At 52.7% G+C, this 12044-nt stretch overlaps 1 protein-coding gene across 1 annotated transcript in view; it reads left to right on the top strand.

Annotated features, from left to right (window-relative positions):
- USH1C (Usher syndrome 1C (autosomal recessive, severe)) overlaps window positions 1-12044 on the top strand; it is a 38288-nt gene that overhangs the window by 19615 nt on the left and 6629 nt on the right. The window contains exons 14-16 of the mRNA XM_008579711.1: window positions 10181-10222; window positions 10833-10886; window positions 11156-11255. Coding sequence (XP_008577933.1) covers window positions 10181-10222; window positions 10833-10886; window positions 11156-11255 — 196 coding nt within the window. The remainder of the gene's footprint in view (window positions 1-10180; window positions 10223-10832; window positions 10887-11155; window positions 11256-12044) is intronic.

The following is a 12044-nucleotide window of genomic DNA, read 5'->3' as shown; positions in this document are numbered from 1 at the left end:
ATCAGACTGTGAGTCTGAGGCTGCTTCCATGAACATAGGTTGTGTCTGAGGCTAGACCTCTCCAACCAGGGAATGTATCTAAGGCTGTCCCCTGGAGACATGTCAAAAGCAATCTAAAGGCATGAGTAATTCTTGTTTCCTAGGTGAGATGGGTGACCTTAATTCCCTAGCTGTAGGAGATATTGTTTCTGCTTCACTTTAATGTTTCCATGAATCAGAATGCCAGGCTGATTCGATTATAAAACCAGAGAAGTACTGGAAAATGTGAGCTGCATTAGGTCTGGCATTAGGAACAAATTAGCTACAAAATAAAAAATGAAGCCAATCTGTGCTTCTGAGGACAAGGCATCCTGGAGGGGGAAAAAAGAGTAATGTTAAATTCTTGGAATGTGCTAGAAGGCTACAAAAGGACCAGTCTTAGAGAATCATAAGAGCCTCAGAGTTTGTGGCGTTCCTGGGGCCCAGCTAATCCCGTGCTGTACAGAAGCCCCTTCTCTGATTTTGCCTGTAAGTGCTGTGGAGTTAACTCGCCACCACACCACCTCCTTGGGGACCGGGTGCAACAAGCCAGGTCTCTTTATGGATAGTCGGCACACCTAGCAGTACTCCAAAGTCTTTAAAGAAGTGCTCTGTGCTATTGCTGCCCACGTGTGATTCAAGTGTGCCCTTTGTCCTCTCCTTTCTGCGCCGGTCCTGGGTCCCAGGTGTCTGAGACAGAGCGGGAAGACCTTGAGGAATCGGAAAAGATTCAGTATTGGGTGGAAAGGCTCTGTCAGACTCGCCTTGAGCAGATTTCCTCTGCTGATAATGAGATTTCAGAGGTAATAGAGCCCTCTTTCCACACAGACCCTCCTGCTGCCCTCAGAATGACCCATCCTGGGGACAGTGAGAGGCAAGATGGCCACTGGCAAGTGTCACCAGCCACACCAGTGCCCATTCCACTGTCCAGGGCCCACCCTTGACAGCCCCGTCCCCCTTCCTCTCTTGTGGAGAGTGGACGTGTCTGTATTTTTGGTCTTATCTCCAGAGTGACCAGTAAGTCCCAGCTCATCTGAGATGGCCCCCATTAGGCCTATTGTCTTGGTATAATTACTAAATCTGTCCCCTACACTCTCAAGTGTGTTCCAGTTTAGAGTATGAACTATGTGATCATCTTACCTATCACCCACAGATGGCATAATGGCATGCCCTACCAGCTATCTAGCATGAGCTCAGCTGGGCAGCCAGGTGGCAGAGAAGTGGCACCCCCAGGGTTCTGATTTGAGGGTGGTGGGTCCCCAGCAGCAATGGAAACCAATTAGAAAAGTATTGGATATATTGTGAAGTGGAGCACTAGTCAGCATGGACAATTACAGAACTTCCTTGCAACCCCCCAGATGACCACAGGGCCCCCGCCTCCCCCGCCTTCTGTGTCTCCCCTGGCCCCACCCTTGAGACGCTTCACAGGTGGACTTCACCTCCACACCACCGACCTGGATGACATCCCCTTGGACATGTTCTACTATCCCCCCAAGACTCCTTCTGCCTTGCCTGTGATGCCCCACCCACCACCCTCCAACCCACCCTCCAAGGTCCCGGCGCCACCTGTCCTTCCCTCATCAGGCCATGTGAACACCTCATCCTCGCCCTGGGTACAGCACACTCCACCCCCCATCCCCATCCCTCCCCCACCATCCATTCCCACCCAAGACCTCACGCCTACCCGCCCACTGCCCACGGCACTGGAAGAGGCACTGGGCAACCACCCCTTCCATGCTGGGGACACAGGCAATCCAACAGAGGACTGGGAGGCAAAGAACCACAGTGGGAAGCCCACCAACTCCCCTGTCCCTGAACGGAGCTTCGCACCCACCCCAAAGGTACTGCCCCTGTTCTGCATGCTATGCTTGGAAGCAGGAAGGGTGGAGAGAGCTGCTCTTTCCCACGTCCTCCAACTGCTCCCGTGCGTGGAAAAAGGAGGAAACATCACCTCGCTCCACTTGCCAGAAATAGTCCCCCAACCTGCATGTGCATGGTTTCTGCTGATTTTGAAGTGCTACATTGTGTGGTGAATTACCTGTGACCCTTGGGGTGAGCAACAGTGTATCCATTCAATATTAATTGCTCTTAGCTCCTCTTGGCTAGTGTGGGCTGATAACTTTCAATGCAATATTTGCAAGGCTATTTGAATGAATAGCCAGCCAGCTCTGTGTCACGTCATTTCTTGATATTATCCCAGAAAGCCTTGAATGGAGGAAATGACTTTCTGGTTTAATAGGGAAAAAAGGCAAGGGGCGGGCAGGGGGGTGGATATTAGGCTCTGTAAATGAAGTGATAACACTGTCCAATGCAGTATTAGGACATTACAGTGCTATTTTCTTTGGCACTGGCCAATTACAATGGCTAGACACCTAAAACCCAGAAATCTCTGGCCAACTTCCAGTTACGAAAAAAAAAAAAAAAANTCAACCGGCTGGCTCAGGAGGTATGTGTCCTGTTCTCAAGGCAGGTGAGCATCCCTGGGACACAATTGAATTTGTTCCTCATGATGCTCCGAGAGGGCCAGCCAGAGTTGTCCTCCTCAAATGGAGTCCGAGAGTGGGATAAGTCTGGAGACTGAGGTCATCCAGTCTGGAGAGTGAGATCATCCCACCTGCCCAGGGGTATCAGGGATTAGCTCCTAGCTTAGGTGCATGTTTGGAACTGAAACTAGCCTTCTTGCTCAGAGTATGGGTCTGAGGCTAGTCTCTGCCCAGATTGTAGGTCTCAGTTTAGCCCGATACACCTGGCTAGAGGTTTGAGTCTGCTGCTTCACCCCACCCAACCAGAGTATGATTTTCAGGCCAGGCCTCTCCCTCTTAGGTGAAGCTGTGAGGCTGCTCTCCCTGCTCAGGGCATGAATCTGAAGCTAACCCCTTTCCCTGCTCGTAGATCTGAAGTTAGCCTTCCACTTACCTGTCTATAGTCTGAGTCAGTCTGGCCTCTCTACCCAGGTTGTGAGTCCAAGACTAGGTCTTCCCAACCTGGCTTGGCTCTGGGAGTATGACCTCATCCTCGCCCTGGGTACAGCACACTCCACCCCCCATCCCCATCCCTCCCCCACCATCCATTCCCACCCAAGACCTCACGCCTACCCGCCCACTGCCCACGGCACTGGAAGAGGCACTGGGCAACCACCCCTTCCATGCTGGGGACACAGGCAATCCAACAGAGGACTGGGAGGCAAAGAACCACAGTGGGAAGCCCACCAACTCCCCTGTCCCTGAACGGAGCTTCGCACCCACCCCAAAGGTACTGCCCCTGTTCTGCATGCTATGCTTGGAAGCAGGAAGGGTGGAGAGAGCTGCTCTTTCCCACGTCCTCCAACTGTTCCCGTGCGTGGAAAAAGGAGGAAACATCACCTCGCTCCACTTGCCAGAAATAGTCCCCCAACCTGCATGTGCATGGTTTCTGCTGATTTTGAAGTGCTACATTGTGTGGTGAATTACCTGTGACCCTTGGGGTGAGCAACAGTGTATCCATTCAATATTAATTGCTCTTAGCTCCTCTTGGCTAGTGTGGGCTGATAACTTTCAATGCAATATTTGCAAGGCTATTTGAATGAATAGCCAGCCAGCTCTGTGTCACGTCATTTCTTGATATTATCCCAGAAAGCCTTGAATGGAGGAAATGACTTTCTGGTTTAATAGGGAAAAAAGGCAAGGGGCGGGCAGGGGGGTGGATATTAGGCTCTGTAAATGAAGTGATAACACTGTCCAATGCAGTATTAGGACATTACAGTGCTATTTTCTTTGGCACTGGCCAATTACAATGGCTAGACACCTAAAACCCAGAAATCTCTGGCCAACTTCCAGTTACGAAAAAAAAAAAAAAAAGATGATGAGAGTTCCTAGAAATTTCCCAATTACTATTAAAAGACTACGGATGTTTTTCTTGGATGTCTGGAGGCTGAACAGCAATCTTTCTCAAAAAAGACATATTTTTGTTCATTGTTCTTAATCCAAAGATTATTTTGGAAGAGGCAATCCCCAAAGAAGACATAGAGCTTTGATCTTTTGGAGCGAAAAACAAAATATTCCTTTGCTCCCGTAGCCATGGGGCCAAGCTTGAATCAGAACTAAAACAGGTCAGGTCAGCCTTGGGCGGGGGCTGTTGAGGGAGGGCGTAGTCAGTATCACCTGGCCATGGATTTTATTAACCTTCCCTGCACGGATTTGAGTTCCTGCACGGAGAGCAGAATAAGCATTTCAGAGCATTTGGGAGAGCTTGGGGGATGGAAAATGGGAATGAAGAAAGTACCAGATGCCAATGAGGCTGCAGCTTCCAGCAGGAGACTCTCAGAGGGACTCCCTCTGGACCTCCAGTGATGGTCCTGAGACCTGCAGCTCTGACAGTGAAAAGTCTCTCTCTTCCGGGGATGTCTTTCCCCCAGAGCCCAGCAGGAGCTGCTTTGCATGGAGCTGAGTTAACCTGGCACAGAGGACCACATCCTTCTCTGTAAATGGCCTCTACCAAGATAGGCAGTAGCTTTTCCTCAACACATTTGATTCTGCAATCATTGACTGAGCACCTGTCTTGTGCTTGTTTGTCTGAGGGAGAGGGGAGCAGTGCTGAAGGAGATACAGAGGAGATTGGCACACCTGCGCTTTCCAGGACTTTGCCATCTGAAGGACGAGCAGCTGCCCAGGCAGGATTGTGAAACAGGCGTCCGCCATGTGCTGTAGGGGGGATTCATTCTAATGGAAGGTTGAAGACACCTCTGCAGAGTAGAGGGCTCATGAGCTGAGCCTTGAGGGATGGCGATACATGGAGTAGAGAAGGGCATCGCAGGTACAGGGAACATGAAGATGGCAAGAGGAACAGCAGGGAGTCAGACTGTTTGGGTTTGAATCCTGGTTCTGCCACTTACTGGCTGGATGACTTTGGGCATGTGTTACTTCATCTATCTGAGCCTGGACATCCTGTCTGTAAAACGGGAATGCTAATGGCACCCACCTATTATGACAATCAAACGCTTAATACACGAATGCATTTTAAGTTAATACTTAGAATAGTGGCAGGCACATAGTACCTGTCTACCACTGGGTGTTCAGTAGACATGAGCTATGGCTATTGACAGTCCAGAGTACCAGAAAATGTGGGTGAAGCTGCAGACATGGGATTGGAGGTAATCTCAGCAAAACTTTGGGCAGGGTCAAGATTCAAGGCAGGGTCCAGCTTTCTCTGATTCTTCAAGGAATCATGAAGGTTCCACTGTTATTTCCTGGTCAGAGCACAGGGAAGGTTAAAAGAGCCCCTACACGAGGAGCTTCTGAAGAACTGGACCATAAATGTCTTAAACGACATCAAAGCCAGGGTAGTCCCTGACTCAAAAGCCAGGGGCTGCTGTTTGGTTGGCTTCATCCTGCTCATGTCAGCTCTGTGGCCCCTGTACCACCTGCCCTGCCCAATCTCCTCCCCCCTGCATGCCCCTGGTGAGTTGTCATCAGTGCTGCCACAGGAAGTGTGGGTGATCACACGTCTACACAGTCAGCCCAGCCGTGAGCAGACATCAGGTGGTGGCTTGACACGTGTGCCTGCTGCACCAGCACCTGACACAGGGAGGTTCAGGGCCAGATCTACCCCCAGGCACTGTCCCGTGTGCCCACCCTACTATCAAGTCGTTCATTTATTTATTCAGTACATGCTTATTGAGCACCTACTGTATGCCAGACACTGTGCTGGGCCCTGGGAACCACCAGCAGATAGGCAGCCACAGCCCCTGCTGAGTGAGTCTGGTGGGGAGGAGGACAAGTAAGTGGAGAACTACCTACCACACGACCAGGGTGGAGACGGGGGGAGACAGGTGCTGTGATGAGGAGTGGGTGGAGAGGAAAGCTCTAGGAAGGCTTCCAGAAGGCAGTGACATCCAAGCTAAGACCTGGACAGGTAAAGCAGAAGGAGGAAAGAGCACATGCTAGGGCCTCAAGGCAAGAAAGCCTGGCATTTTGGAGACTAACATTAGGCAGTGTGAGGAGGGTGGGAAGGAGTGAAGGCTGAGGCTGAAAGGGAAGGTAGAGAAGCTCATGAAGGGCCTTGGGGGTCAAGCCATGGAGCTCAGGAGTCAGTGGGGCCCCATGGAAGGGTTTTGGGCAGGGTTGCGACCGGATCAGATATGCCTTGCTTAGATAATCAAATGGGCTAGAGCAAAGCAGACAGGTTACACCAGCTCACCTGGATTCCACTCATACTGGTCCTCACTCCATGGCCTCTAGAAACTCTGTGCCCACCCACCAGGAACAGCAGATGCTCTGTGCTGCAGTCTAGGGTCTGGAACTGTGGTCAAAGGAGACAGCCCTTAAAGGGAGGGGACGCTGGATGGCACCCATGGCCATGGAGAGAGAGCTTTGAAAGTGTGTCCTCTGAGTAACCGTGGCTGCTGGCGCCCCCACACCAGGCTGCACTGAAGATCACAACCCAGGACCTCCAGCAGGGGGAATGGACAAGGCCAGCTCGGCATGTGCATGGGTGTGAATTTGCATGTGTGTAGATGTGCCACGGCTGGCCTTGGCCACCCCCACTGTGACCTCACATGGCTCTTTTTTAAACTAACCCCATAGACATTTTGCCCAAGCCCACAGCCTCCACGAGGCCCTGGCGTGTCCACCATCTCCAAACCTGTCATGGTCCACCAGGAGCCTAACTTCATCTACAGGCCAGCTGTAAAATCCGAGGTCCTGGTAAGCCCTTTGGGTCCCCTCCAGGGCATCTGTAGAGGAGCAGACCAGGGCCGTCTCCCCTGGGTTCTGCTGCCTGTCGAGGGAGAGTGAGGTGGGACACAATCTCAGATCAGGTGCCGTCTTGTAACCTCATTGGTCAAGGGATGAGTCCATATGGGCATAAGTGGATGTTGACATGACCAGAGGAATTCCTGTTCCTCACTTGACCAAACAGCCCAGAGCTCCGTCCAAGATTAATAATAATAATAATAATAGCTAAGATTTATTAAGAGCCTACCATGTTCCAGGCTCTGAGTGGTCTCATTTAATCTTCACAACAATCTGGTGAGATGGTTCCTGTTGTCACCCCTGTTTAACACTTGAGGAAATTGAGGCTTAGACGGGGTAGGTCAGTAGGTCAGCTGCCCAAGGACTTACCACTTACTCCCAAGTCTTTTGGACACCAAAGCCCATGCTCTTAGCCATGTTGCCATCTTGCAAAAACCCACAGAGATCCCAGTTGCTCTGGCCTCTGCCCCAGTGCCTGTGGTGGCATGGCGTGTAACATCTTACAGGGAACTAGCCTACGCAGATGTCCTCCCCTACTCCATTTCACTTCTCACTCCTCACTAGGCCTGAGAGCCTAAGGTGTGGTTCTGCAGAAGTGGGGAGGAGCTGCTCACCCCAGTCACAGACAGCTGAGGGAACTGCGACTCTGGTGCACCCTCCAGAGGTGCCAGCCACTGACTGACCTCCCACGCACAGTGAGAAGAGAGCCCCGTGCCAGAATTTTTATTTCTCTTTCAAGGAAACCCTATCCAAATGTTAGGGCAGGACAAATCAGATATTTATTTTGAGCTTTAGCTGTCCTGTGAGCTCTGCAAAGAGCAAAGTTCAGGCTCCTGGGACAGCTTGTGGCTGCATTTACATCTCGTTCTGTGGTTAATGACAAGGGGAGGTGTCTGCTTGACTATGACCAGGTAGCTGCTGTGTCTGGGGGCATTAAGCAGCCCCTGACATCTGTCAGGCAGTATCTGTTGGGAGGGGCATTGGCAGAGCAGCCCTAAGCTGGCAGGCCTGGGGTCTGGCACCAGGGGGCAGACGAGACCTTGGTAATGTCTGGTGTGGAACTATTTTTTTTCTGGCAGCCTCAGGAGATGTTGAAGAGGATGGTGGTTTATCAGACAGCATTCAGACAAGTAAAGTGATACCCGTCGTGTGCCTGTGGTCCTCCCTGCCACCCCCCGTCCCTCCCCTTCTGCTTCTCTCTCTTTGAGAGTACTGGTGGGTTCCCCGGTGGTCCAGAGCGCCATCTGCTGGGGAGCCTCAGGCCAGAGCTGTGTCCCCCATTGCCTGCAGCAGGGATTGGGGAGGATATCACATCAGATGGGGACCTAGGGCTTGTTAGACCCTGTGCTCGAGCTGAGAAAGCAGCAGGATCCCTGGGCGCTCACCTCTTTCGCTGCTGTTAGTTAGTTCAACGAGGAGCAGGGCACAAGGAACCCTCAGAGGGTCACAGGCCCTTGCTCCAGCCTAGGAGAGAAGGAAAGATGGGCTATTTCATCACTAATGAAAGAGTCCTCAAGATAGAGGAAAATCTTGCAGCCAGCCCTGGCTTCTCCAGCCTCCTGCGATCACCCACCATCAAACTGCAGGCTGATTTGACTATAGGCAGGGAGCAAAAGGGAGGTGTCAGCTGCACAGTGAGACACAGGTGTCTGTAAAGAGGCTGATCCCAGCCCAGACTGGGGAGTGGCAGGAGACAACTAAAACAGAGGGTGTGCTGTGCTAAGCACTGTTTCTTTACTTTATGTACATTAACTCATTAAATCTTTGCAACAAATGGAGGTAAGGGCTATTATCATCATCCCCATTTTATAGATGAAAAATTGAAGCAGAGAGATTTGGAAACACGTCTGTGATGGCACAGCTAGTGTCATACCCTGGATTTGAATCCAGGAAGTCAGGCATTGCAGCCTGTGCTCTTAAATGTTATGCCACCCTGCCCCTCAGAGCACCACCATTATAAAATAGGTGTTAAGGACCTGGTTATTTAAGACTCAAACAGCCCTAAAAGGAGAGAAACAGGGAGGTGAGGAGTTGGAGGCTCCAGGCTTGGAGTCAAGCCCTTGCTCCCCTGCTCACTGACTGGTAACCTTGAGCCTGAGCATCACCTCTCAGGACCTCAGTTTCCCCATCTGTTAAATGATGGATTGAGCTCCTTCTTTAAGGGCTGACCAGCTTATGAGCCTCTGATCTAAATTCAGACAAGACACAAGAACCTGCTATCTGGCCCGTCCCTGAGAGCAGGTTCTCAGGGTCAGGCCGGAGTAGGCGTATCACCAGCACCACCCTATTTTCCAGAAGGCACAGCCAGGGTAGGCAGGCCCTTCCCAGCGAAAGAGCATAGACCTCAGATCCTGCCTAATGTCCCCTCTTGCCCATGGGTTTGCTGCACCCCTTCCTCTGGCTGCTGCCCCAACACCCACAGACTGACCTGGATGTGGCCTCCACACTGGGCCAGGCTCAAGACCTCTTTGGGGTTGAGCCTAGGGGACAAAAGCTAGTGAGAAGAGATGGCAGGCAGGTGTCCAGGGATCCATCTGCTGATGTTTGGCCCTCATCTTGTGCTGAGAGCTTGGTTGCCAGAGGCTAGGGATAGAGGGGTCTGTGGCCTCACCATGATGCTGAACACAGGCCCCAGGGACACTTGGTGTGGCCTAGGGAACTGTGTGCTGAGGGCGGCTCCACTCAGTCTGGCAAGGCCTGTGTGGGCACCTGCCTAAGGGCTCTCTTCACTTCCACCTTCCTGGGGGACTAGCCGTAGCCCTGCTGCCTTCGGGCTTAGTTAGCATCCTGGACACTCAGGCCTGTGGACACCCTGGTTCCACTCACTATGGGTGACTCCTGAAGAAGGCTGCGTGTTCTGGCTCTGCTACCTTCTCCTCACTGCCTTCTTTCTCAGTCTTGGGGACATTGTCCCCATAGCAACCCCATTAAGCCAGGTCCCACGAGCTGCATATCCTCCTCCTTCTCTGGCTGAGGGGCCAGCCTGGGCTCCCTGGAACTTGGGGAGACCTCTTACCTTCTAGTTAGCATTACATTATGAATACTGCCAGGCCCCAGGCCGCACAGATCCCTCAAGCACCCCCTTCCCTCTTGGGAAGACTTTCAGCAGGGAGGACTGCCTGCCCAGACCGTCTAGACGCCAACCATGCCCCTGCAGCCACAGACGCCCACCCCACAGGAGCAGGGCAGGGCCGGGGCCCTCCTAACACTTCCTGCAGCTTCCTGCTGGTCCCTGAGTGCGCGTGTTCTGGCAGTTGGGGCTGCCAGCCTCCTCCCTGCATCCCCCACCCAGGCCACGCCTGCTCCTCTCTCCCCCACCCCTGAGTCTTGCATCTGACCCACTCCCCACCTGCCCTCTGTGCCCTGAGGCTGTTTTTGTAGTGACCTTCAAGGGGCCTCTGCTCTGTGGCCCTAAAACTCTCCTTTGCCTCCAGGATTTCCGAAAGTATGAGGAAGGCTTTGACCCCTACTCCGTGGTAAGAGAGAACTTTCCTTCCCTGGGGGAGCAATCCCAAGCATTGGGGCGGGGGTTAGAATTAGATGTTTGATGGTGCATTCTGGGCCCTGGATGGCCCGGGGATGAGGTAGGGCACATGAGGAGCCCCAAGGAAACCCCAACTGTTCTTTCCTGTGAAGGCTCCTTCCAAATGGCATTATTCCAGTGTGAACTGTATGGCACACGTGTGTGTGTGTGTGTGTGTGTGTGCGCGCGCGCGTGTGCGTGTCGGTGTGTGTGGTTTATAACAGTTACACTTGCTGGGCACTAACTACACTCTGGGCACTGTGCTGTATGTTTACAAGGCCAGCTCTTGCTCAGTGCTCACAGTAGTCCTGGGAAAAATGAATCTGAGACTTGTGTGACCACTCTACGTATGTGTGTGTGCACATGAATGTGTGTTCATTGTCCCCCATGGGGCCTGGGACCCCCAATTGAAGACCAGTGGGGGTGGGGCTGGGAAAGGTCCCTTTGTCCATGTACTCTGTGGGGCTCAGTGTCCCACAGGGGCCTGGCTTGCCCTTCCACCCCTGCCCTCATCCCCATCCCTCAGGCCAACTCAGAACTCCTCACTATCTTTCTCCCTCTAGTTCACCCCAGAGCAGATCGCAGGGAAGGATGTCCGGCTCCTGCGCATTAAGAAGGTACCTGGGAACAGAGGTCAGGCAGGCCACTGTCCTTGTCTGCACCTGCCCTTCCCACCTTGGTTCCCTGCTTCTCCTAGGTGACCCCTCAGGTCCCCACTCTCCTCCCCTCCCTTCTGGGGATGCCCCACCTGTGGTGGGATTGCATTGCTGTAGGCCCCATGGTTTCTCCTGCTGTCTCTGTGGCCCTGTCAAGAGGCTTCTTGGTTTCTAGGTGCCCACAGGCTGCTGTCTGCTTGGCTCCCTAAGGCCTGCTTTCCTCTAAACAGGAAGGATCCTTAGACCTGGCCCTGGAAGGCGGTGTGGACTCCCCGATTGGGAAGGTGGTCGTCTCGGCTGTTTACGAAGGGGGGGCTGCTGAACGGCACGGTGAGTAGGGACCAGCCATGCCTTGGTTTGGGGATGGTGCGATGGTTATACAGGGCCCCTGGGAAAGCAAACAGCTGCCTGTTTGGAGTGGGCTGGCAGTTGTGCAAGAACGCCCTCTCACCCAGGCCATCCACGCAGCCATCGCCCAGTCCTGCACACACGTTGCGTGAGGGCACACAGTGGTGCCAGGACCTGTGGGCTAAGCCATATGCCACCCTGCCATCCAGGGGCTCCCAGGCTAATGGCAGAAACATGCTCTGAATTGCCAGATACTGACAATAACAGTGCAGTCTACTAAAGGTGTCAGGGAACTAAGGGGTGGAGGGAATCTGTGGGAACCCTGAGGAGCCCCCAATCCACCAAGGGGAAGGGGCTGCTGGGAAGGCTCCTTGGAAGAGCGAGACCTGAGCCAAGCCTTAAAGATAAGTCAATGTTTGGTGAGAAACGGCTTTCAGGAAGAGGGAACAGCACAGGGGAAAGCTGGAGAGAAACCATCCAAACCTTACCCACCCTCTCAGTGAGAAAAAGGGCCAAATTTTCTGAGAACTAACCACGTGCCAAATGCCGTTCTAAGTATCCGGCACATAACCCTGTGTCTGCACGTTCAGTGTGTTCACTCATTCAATCCTCACGACAACCCCAAACATAAGCAGTGTTATCATCCTCATTTTGCAGTTTAGGAAACTGAGGCATAAAGAGCTTAAAGTACTTGTTCAAGGACCCACAGCCAATAAAAGGTGGAGGCAGGACTTGAGTCCTGGCAGTTTGGTCATGTTGCTTTACTGCCCA

This window comes from Galeopterus variegatus, unplaced genomic scaffold (assembly GCF_000696425.1).
Source record: "Galeopterus variegatus unplaced genomic scaffold, G_variegatus-3.0.2 Scaffold1946, whole genome shotgun sequence".
NCBI lineage: Eukaryota > Metazoa > Chordata > Mammalia > Dermoptera > Cynocephalidae > Galeopterus > Galeopterus variegatus.
Note: the sequence above shows the minus strand (reverse complement) of the source record. Positions and strands in the feature narration are given on the sequence as shown.